This window comes from Rhagoletis zephyria, unplaced genomic scaffold, assembly GCF_001687245.7.
Source record: "Rhagoletis zephyria isolate East Lansing unplaced genomic scaffold, Rhagoletis_zephyria_1.1 Rzeph_scaffold_03808, whole genome shotgun sequence".
NCBI classification, from domain to species: domain Eukaryota; kingdom Metazoa; phylum Arthropoda; class Insecta; order Diptera; family Tephritidae; genus Rhagoletis; species Rhagoletis zephyria.
The window spans coordinates 31,977-41,897 of NW_016160891.1; the positions used below are offsets into that span (position 1 = coordinate 31,977).

Genomic DNA, 9,921 nt, shown 5'->3' on the forward strand with positions numbered 1-9,921 from the left:
AAGAGGTTTCTAAAATGATTTAGTTAACAAACTCTTCAAATCCATTAACATCAATTATTTTTGTATACCAATATGCAAAGGTAAACTAATTGGGTGCAAATAAAATCTGCGTAACCGGAAGGTGCGTTGGCTTATTTATATTGCCTTGCAAGTCAATTAGCTCTTTTTGAGGTGCAGCACGCATGATTGCACTGGGTCAACATTCGTTATTTGCAAAGCAAACAAAAACTGTTCGATTCTCAAAAATTTGTTGAATGTATGAAGTACATACCATTTTTTATTAGCGTACAGCAACAGTTACATCTAATATTATGCCAATCTGCCAGCCGTCGGCAAGTGGTCTGAGGGATGTTTATGACAGTTTCGAAACAAACGAACTTCAGTTTCGGCTTGGGATATGTTTGGCCACTCAAGTTCGGTTCTGTTTTGACTAGACACTTTTAAAGATCAAAAATTTTATGAATTTTAGTTCTCCTAAATTCTTCTTAGTGCAATGTGGTATGGTAGGGCTTTTGGAAATGCAGTTACAGTTGCTCGACTAAGTTGATTTCCTATTCTTGCCGCTGCGTTCGAGTACCCTGGGTAACGTGAGCAACCCATGCGCGACATGTGGTAGTCAACCTGTATGGAGTAAGGTTATTTGACTTTATTAGTCGACCGATCGACGAAGAAAAGTCGACATAAGTAAGAAAGTCTAAGTTCGGGCGAAGCCGAACATTAAATACCCGGCGCAAGTATTAAATATATGTTTCCACCTTTCCGAAAGCTACCGCTACATGATAAGCGGGTGTATAAATATTAAGTAAACTAGCATCCTTAAATTTCGAAATATTGAAATTTCAAGCATTTCTGAAATTTACCGTTATATGAAAAGCGGCCGTAATTTTAGTCCGATTTCAATAATTTTCAACGGTTTGCTTTTATGTGGCAAGCACAATAATCATACCGAGTTTGGTACAAATTGCTAGAACTGTTACCGATATACATAAATGTGATCATAAGTGGGCGGTGCCACGCCCATTTTCCAAAATTTTATCATAAACGTATTTCCTGATAAAGAATTGTTGCAACCGTCAATTTTGAATAAATTAGCTTCAATATTTACTGATTTATCGAGGATTTCGTATTTCTCGAAATTACCGTTATATGGGATGTGGGCGTAGTTATTGTCCGATTTTAAAAATTTTCGGCCATTTGGTATTCTGTACCAGGGTTAACAACTGTGCCAAGTTTGGAAGAAATTGGTGCAGCGGTTTCCAAAATATACACATGTAACTATAAGTGGGCGTGGCTACGCCCATTTTTCAAAAAATTTTAATATTCTTATTTCTCGTCTAAAAGTTATTCTAAATGTCAATTTTGAGTGAATTATCTTCAGTAGTTACTAAAATATCGCAGTTTTCGTATTTCTGAAAATTACCGTTATATGGGAGGTAATGCGTGGTTATTGTCCGATTTCCCATTTTCAATACCATCCGTCCCACGCCCAATAGAAGTGCATGTACGAAGTTTCGTTAAGATATCTCAATTTTTACTCGAGTTATCGTGTGCACAGACGGACGGACGGACGGACGGACAGACAGTCACCGCTTAATCGATTTCTCTTTTCATTCTGATCATTTATGTATACATTTGTCTATATCTATCTCGATTCGTTTTGCCTGTTACAAACAACCGTTATGTGAACAAAGTTATAATACCCTTGTGCACAAGTGCGCTCGGGTATAAAAACTGTATTATACTCTGCATTTAACTCATAGTACCAGGTTGACTGAGCTTTGCCCGGAGTGCATATACTTTTAAAGTTTTCAAGATTTAGATAGCTTTAAAAAAATATTTTGAAATTGAAAAAAATTACGATTTCGATATCTAGTAGGTAAATTTCTTACTCTAAAATTTAGGCGGCAACCCCATTCCGAATTACGCTGGTATTAATAGTACAAATCTTGAGCGTATATGTACTGCGTATACTTACAAAAAATTCTGATTGAAATTAACAAAATACAAATTTGTATTACATAGAAGCGTGGAAACCTTGACCGAAAATATTTTCATTTGATATCCATATTGCGATATTTTAGATAAATTGTGAAGAATCGAAAATAAGTGGCAACCTTACACTATTTTGTATATAGGGAGAGCATTGTTTAAGAAATTTCTCTTGGTATCCATGAATAGTAATATTTTACCTTTTTTTCTAAAAAAAAAAAATTACATAAGCTTGCGACTCAAAATAGGTGGCAACCCTATTAAAAATATTTTTAAATTAGGAATCTTTGAAATACCTTCCATTTGATACCTATATTAGGATGTTTTAATTAATTTGTAACTAGTTTCGAATAGGTGGCAACCTTATACGAGTTTTTTTGGATATAATGCCTATTCAGATAACCTTAAAATCCAAAACATTATCTGTGTACAAAATTTCATCAAAATCGTTAGAGCCGAGACCCCTATGGATATATGTATATATATATATATACAAGAATTGCTCGTTTAATATAATAAGATACGTGCCATAAATACACGCAGCGACCGAAAGTAACAGGTTTTTTCTTTTTAACAGTTAAATTTGGCCAAATATTTTTAAGTCCGAAATAAAAGTCTTTTCCAGATAATAAACAAGCCGCTTATCCAAATTAAACATTATAAATTGGTATCAAATGAAAGAGGACTGAAATAGAAATTTAAACGGAAAAAAACGATCGAAGGTTTCCAACTCTTTTCATATTTTTTTTATAACTTAATGTAAAAGAAAACCATATAACTGACCCATTTTTTATTGAAATATTTTGTAATAGGTGGCTTTCCTTGTTTAGACATATCAGTTTTAAAGCTATTTTAGTCCTCTTTTATTTGACACCAAACTAATTTGGATAAACAGTTTGTTACTTATTAGGAAAGGACTTTTATTTCGATCTTAGAAAATAGTTGGCCAAATTTAACTGTTGAAAAAAAGAACTATTATTTTCGGTATCTGAATATAAGTTCAAAATACGGGAATAATATGATTTACAAGTGGTCTGTAGAATAATATGTAATTCAGTGAAATTCAATGCTGCATAAAAGACAGCCAGACACCAAAGAATTTTAAAATATTTTGCGCGAGTTATACAGCATGAAAATATTTGCTGTGAGTGTTTTTTATATTTCATATTTTTGAACAAAAACTTGAAAAATTTTTAATTTTCGCCACAAAAATTTTAAATTTGTTGACTCGATATTTGGTAATTTTGGACCACTTTCTGAAAAAGTTGTACCGTACAAGAACATTCCTTGTTATTTACCTCCAATTTAAACTTTATGTCAACAGCATCATATCCGGGTATGTTTTGCGATTTCAAATTACTGTATCTTTGAAACCATACATAGTTTTAACTTGAAATTTCATGATATTCTCAACAAAAGTATTCTACACCATATTCCCATTCCCACGACAGCTGGTTCCACGTATCGGAATGACTCTGGTTTTACCCGACCAAGGGCTGTTGTTGGCGATCTAACCCCGTTTAGGCCGGCGAAATCCCTCAAAAGTTGTCGTCCATAGGGCTACATCTTCTTCGCATACTTCTGCTCAGGACTGACATTGAGTCAAACCCTGGGCCATGAACATATACCTGCTGTGTCTGCCAGAGACGATTACACCACAACTTCACCTCCATCAGACGCAACACGTGCAATGGGTGGAGCCATCTCCGAGTTTGCTCAGGCCTCACGAATTATAGGCAGTGGACCACCGCGTACGTGGCCCCTTCGCTGCACAGTCCGCCTGAGCAGCTCAACACAAACACAACCGCACCCCAACACAATCCCTGCAGTAAATCCTGCTAGTTCAGAACTAGCGCAGAACTAGCTCCTTAAGAGGCGGTACTGGTTCTCGATCTATCCCAACGCAATGCTTTCAACTGTCTCTTTTTACATGGCGATGTCCTACGAAGTGGAAATTGCCACCTCCGCAGAACTTTGGAACTAGTTCTGAACTGGTTCCATTTTCGAAACTTCTGGGACAATAAATTTTTTATGAAAAAAATAAAATTTAAAACTAGATTATTGGATATTTTTCCTTTTCTAAACTGTTTCCATTTTTGACAGATAACTTTTTTATGAAAAAAATTTGTATTCGTTTTTTTTTATTTTTTTTTCATTTTGTCTGTTCTTTTACAGATTGCATTTTATTTATTTTTTATTATTTTTTTATTTTCTTTATATTAAATTTGATCATTTTCTCTTAAATTTTTAAATTTATTAAATCTGAAAATCACAACTGCCTCCACCGCGATTTGAACTCGCGACCAACGATGTTAGAGTCAGAGATCTTGCCGCTGAGCTACTTTAGTATTGTACGAAAATTGAGAATTTGTGCGTTTACTTCTCAACAGAGCGCAACTAGCACACCAAAAGTTTCAACTGTCCCTCTCTGCAGCCGTTTTGCACTAGTTCAGAGATAGTTCTGAAATGTATAGGGCGGAACTAGCGCTTTAACAGACTGTCTCTAATTTTTACTGCAGGGAATACAATAGACAATACTACTAATACAACCTACCACACAAGCGATACAACTGCACCACCACACAACGCCACCGCCAACAACTCTTAGTTCATCCGACAATCTGTGCGGTGTGTCAGTCCAGGATATTCCGTAATATGACATCAGTCAAGTGCAACACTTGTCTTGGCTGGTGTCACTTTAGGGCATGCTCTGCGCACCACGCAATTCAACTGTAACGGACTTCAGAGCGAGATCGAGGAGATAACAGTCTTCATGGGTCGGCATGGATTATTAATAGCTGCGGTCCCAGAGACGAAGCGGCACGGCTATTCAACATTGTTGAATTGCGCCGGAAACAACGTGCACCATCGAGATCGCGAGCGAGATAATAGTGGTGGTCTAGCGTTCATCACGCATCACACCGTGCAGTATAGTCTTATCGACCACAGGGATACCATTCTAGAATGTCAGGGTATTGCTACACAGTCAGGCGAGACCGAGCTCGAAATATTTAACGTATATATACCCCCTGCCACTAGCTGCCCGGTAGGATATCACCCTGAAATAGGTGCACTCCTCAGAGGTGAAAACCGTATGGAAGTTGCTTCTCGCATCGTGCTTATTTATCTAAATATACATATGTATTTTTTTTTTCTTCTGGTATCGAAAGTGTCAAAAACTCAATATTGAAAAAATTTAATATTGAATTTGGAAAAAATGAAAATTGTTGCAACTTTCTTTCTTAGTAAATTTGTTTGCATCTCGAAGCATTAATCCATCCTTTGCCAGGCCCAGTAATCAGCGGTTGTGCTGCTGAGTTGGGCGAGCTTTCCAAAAACTGCTATTCAATTGCTAATTTATGGAAAAAGTTTTCACGTGCAACTAGATTTTAACAATTCAGAATTTTTGTGAGAAGAAATTAAAAATATGTACATGACATTTTCGTGACCAAATAATTTAAAACAAATCAAATCAGCTGCTATACTAATACTACCTGTTCAATGTGCCTTGCCTCCTGCCTTTCATCTTCGCTTGAAGAATCTAGCATCATTGCAAGATCGTTTGTGTAAACACCGCTCACAAGCCAAACCAGATATGTCAGGTTTTTCTAAAGCTTTTTCGAAAGAATTCTTCATTCTCATTAATTTGGCTGCTTCATACTTTGGAGAACTTGTAACGTCATCAGATTTTCGATTTTAGTTTTTGTAACTCACTTTTAATACTTGCTTCGGCGACTAGTTTGAAAAATGTGTGCTTATAGAAAGCTAAAAAGGTGGATATGGCAAATAAATTGTTATTTTCCAGCGATGAAAATTTCGCACAAAATTGTGTTTTCAAAGTCGTGGCTGCTAGCTGAATCAGATCAGAATAAAATGTACAAAAAAAATGCCAAAGGTGATATAGGTGGACTTTAAAGATAATTTCTTGTGTCAGAAATTACTAATCGATCATATATAATTTTTTGACATTGGAATTCCTATTTTACTGAACCAGCTATCGCCACTAATCGTAGTATTGTTTTATGATATAGAATAATAGTTGGAGATCCGACAAGGGCACGACATTGAACCATCTGTTTAATGGATGAAATCTACTTTGTATGAAATTTAACGGGTTATGAAATATTTCGGGAATTGATTGGCTGCAAAAGTCCTGGCCAGGACATTTTTAATTAAATACTCAAAAATTTTAATTTTTTTTTTAAGTTTCCACTCATTTGTTTTATGAACCAATTACATTTGTATATACCAAGCGAAAGTATTATAGCATTTATGTGTTAAACAGATGAGTGAAAATTGCTAGTATTACCTACCTATTCATAACTGCCAACCCGATTGGTAGGCCAGGAAAAAAATGGACGTTTCCCCATTCTATAGGCTTAATACTTTCGATTGGTATATATATATATATAATTTGTTCATTAAGACAATTAGTAAAAAATTAAAAAAAAAAAAAACAAAAACAATTTTTGAATATTTAATTAAAAATATCTTGGCCAGAATTTTTTCAGCCAACCCACTCGCGAAATATTTATGAACACGTTAGTTTTCATACAAAATAGGTTTCATCCATTAAACAGATGGATAGAGGTCGTGCTTTTGTCGGGTCTTAGACTATAACGAGCATTGAAAAGTTTAATTCTTAACCGCAAAGTTGTAGCTAGTATTTTGATATATTCTTCAACTAGAGATCTCTGATGCATATTTGCTAGTAACAGTCCTGAGATGAATATGTGCCAATCGATAAGAGGAACAGCTACAATTCCGTGCCTTGAAAATTCGGAATCTAGGATCGGTTGAGAACGACTTTCAGGATGTTTCCTGTGACGACATTTTTTATTCTTGAACTTGTATCCAGTATTTGATACTCAGTCTAGTTATCTGACTCCGGCCCAACTTCTTTGAGATATGCCCCAATCGAAAAGGATGAGCAGCTACTATTTCAAACCTTAATATTTTGAAATCTGGGAGTAATTTGGAATGGCTTCCTTAAGGCGGCGTTTGGCTACATTTTAATAATACCCAACGATGCTTGAGGACCACTGTACGTTCATTGATAGCTCGGTTATATACATAGCTTGAGAAATAATAGGTTTAAAGACACGTTTATCACAGTTGATAAATCTGACTTTTGACCAGATTTGTTACACAAATACTCTTTTGTGCGACAAAAAATATTGGCTTAAATTTGTTATTTTGTTTGCCAAATATACATTCGCATTCGCAAAAGCTCAGCATTAATTATGACGAATGCGAAAGCGAATGCGAAAGCGAATGCGAATGTCAGAATTAATGCGGAAGCTCCGCGTTTGCGAATGCGAATGCGAATATGTATGTATATTAGGGCTACCATAATCTTGAACCCATCGACCAGAACTCTTATTCCCGATATATACAGTGTCTTTGGTTCTGACGTTGCATTATTTTGAAGTATTTTCTGATATTATAAGCAATGTAGTTTTGTAGCACAATCCGTTCTCAAATTCTGAATCATAAAGGAAAAGAAAGAGAAAGCTCTTGACGGTGGCGTAACTTGGAAAAATGAATGCTTGCCTTACCACCATTACCAAATTTCCATACATCCTCCAATACGTTTCATTATCATTTTTGCCATTTCGTATATGCATAACCTAAAGATAATTTAGGTAGGCTGTCTGAAGTGAAGCCCTTCTAAAAGACTTACCCAATAAGAACCGAAAAAAGTGCTTTCCTGCATGCTTCCTAGAAAGGGGTTTCCTATTTACAATTTTCCCACAAAAGCCCATCTGGAAGCTCTTCTTTTAGTAGCGAAAGCAGATGCCTTTCAATTTGTGCCACACCGTACAAAAAAGGAAAGAGAAAGAAATGACTTTCAGAAAGGCCTTTTGGAAGAGATTTTAACTCCTGAAATTATCTACTGGATAGTAAGTGTGACCCCTCAGCCGGGTACTTGTTCAGGAACTTGCACTTTTTTGGTATTTGCCTGAGGATACAAAATTAGATTTTAACCAAATAAACTAAACAGAAAGAAGGTAAACTCACCATATATTGTTCAACATGTTCGAAAAAAATGTTTCGTTATCGATTTCCGACTACTAATGCTTTTTTCAAAGCAATAATCTGCTAAAAATTTACCTTCATTAAAAAATCAGGACAATTCAAGTGTGGACCAGGACACCAAGACAACTTGTTTAAATCAGGACAATTCCTGGAAAACCAGGACGTCTGGCAGCCCTAATGTATATGAATGTATGTATATGTGTATTCGATAAACGTATTGGGGTGAAGTAGATGTAAAAACACGAATCTTACTCTGGTTTTGTTTCGATGACCGGTTGACTAAAATTTATTTATTACAGCTCTTGAACGCGATGCAACAAGTATATGCCACACATACTAATGACTACTTAAAAGCTGGTACTTGCGCCCAATTAAATTCCTATATTCACATATGTATTTATACGTATGTGTTTATATGCACGTACATATGTATATATAGTATATGTATGAATGTACATTTTTACGGTGACATCCATACATATGTATCGCTTTTAAAGATATACTAGTAAATATGTGCACAAGTAACATTGCGGTGGGTCTGGCTTTGCGCTTCTTGTTAACACTTTTGCTTTTGTTAGCAACACGGTTTTAACAGTTAAATGCATTCAATAGTTCATATTGATATGTAATGTCCAGTATTTTTATATACTTGCGGCTGGATATATTTATTTGTATTTGACTACGTGCTTCTTCACTTGGGTGGAGTATGTACATTTGTTTTCATGTTTTTGTTTACACTATCAACAGATTGATACTACTTAAACGACTCGGTTTTTTTTTAATTTTTCTTTTTTATATGTACTTAAAAATTTTGGGACGAACAGCCACGATAAAGCCATCAATATCGATGGTGTAACATATGGATGCGCTATTTGGTTAAACCAAGTCGTTGGCGGTCATTAACGATTTCCTTTATGTGAAGACAACGAATATAAAAGACCTGATATCTGCTGCAGAAGACAGAGTTGCTTGTGAATTGAACCACTGAGGCCACGTTTTTAGTTGGACGGTTTCGAATTGGTAAAAGTTATATAAAAAACTTGGTGAATAAAATGAAGTTCTTAGTTTTGGTATGTTGGACATAAAAATCTTGTGAATATTATTGAATAATTTTTATCAGCTGATTAAGGACTAATCAATCAATTAGGGCACTGTGCGGCGTTCAATGAAAATTTTTTTGGCAAAAAACACTTCATTTCTAAACATTTAACTAAACAGTTTCGAGCTCCCATCTCTAAAATTTTTAAACACATGCAACCAAGTACATAAGTATATGGGAAAACTCATCTAGTATCCGATTTAGATCAAATTCGGTGAAGTGGTTATAACTTGAATAATCTGTACAGTTTATATAAGTATATTCTTAAAGGGCGGCGGAATGGTTAAAAAGTAGCAAAAATGTCAACATTAAAGCTAAAACTAAAACAGTAGTTGGAAAAGTTACTTAATTGATTTTAAATGAATCATAACTTATTTATCAGACAGTATTTTAATGAAAACATTAGGACGATGAAATTTAGAGAACCTACACCTCAGCAGTTTGTGTTTATTTAGTAATGGGCACATATCCTAAATACGCGTTGTTGCCGTCCTCTTTGAAGCGTTAATATTAGGTTTGCCATCTGAATTTAAATACCAGAGTTTAATTGTTTTAAATTAGTGAAAAAGTTAAAGTGGCAGTCAAAAGCATACGAGTACAATTTGCTGCTCAGAGGCAATTTAAAATCGTATGTTCGTGCATTTGTATTACAGTAGGGGTATTCACGATCCGGTGCATACTGTCTGGCATGGTGCAAGATAGAATAAATGGCATGATTGTTATTATTTCATTGCTCTATTATTATTATTATTATTATTATTATTATTATTATTATTATTATTATTATTATTATT

The 9,921-nt window shown here is 35.0% G+C and overlaps 1 protein-coding gene across 1 annotated transcript in view; it reads left to right on the plus strand.

Moving 5' to 3' along the window:
* Positions 1 to 8,970: 8,970 nt before the first annotated feature.
* Positions 8,971 to 9,921, plus strand: part of LOC108369697 (uncharacterized) — a 5,423-nt gene continuing 4,472 nt past the window's right edge. Inside the window, exon 1 of the mRNA XM_017624861.1 lies at positions 8,971 to 9,098. Within this exon, the coding sequence (XP_017480350.1) occupies positions 9,081 to 9,098 (18 nt within the window). The 5' untranslated portion in view covers positions 8,971 to 9,080. The remainder of the gene's footprint in view (positions 9,099 to 9,921) is intronic.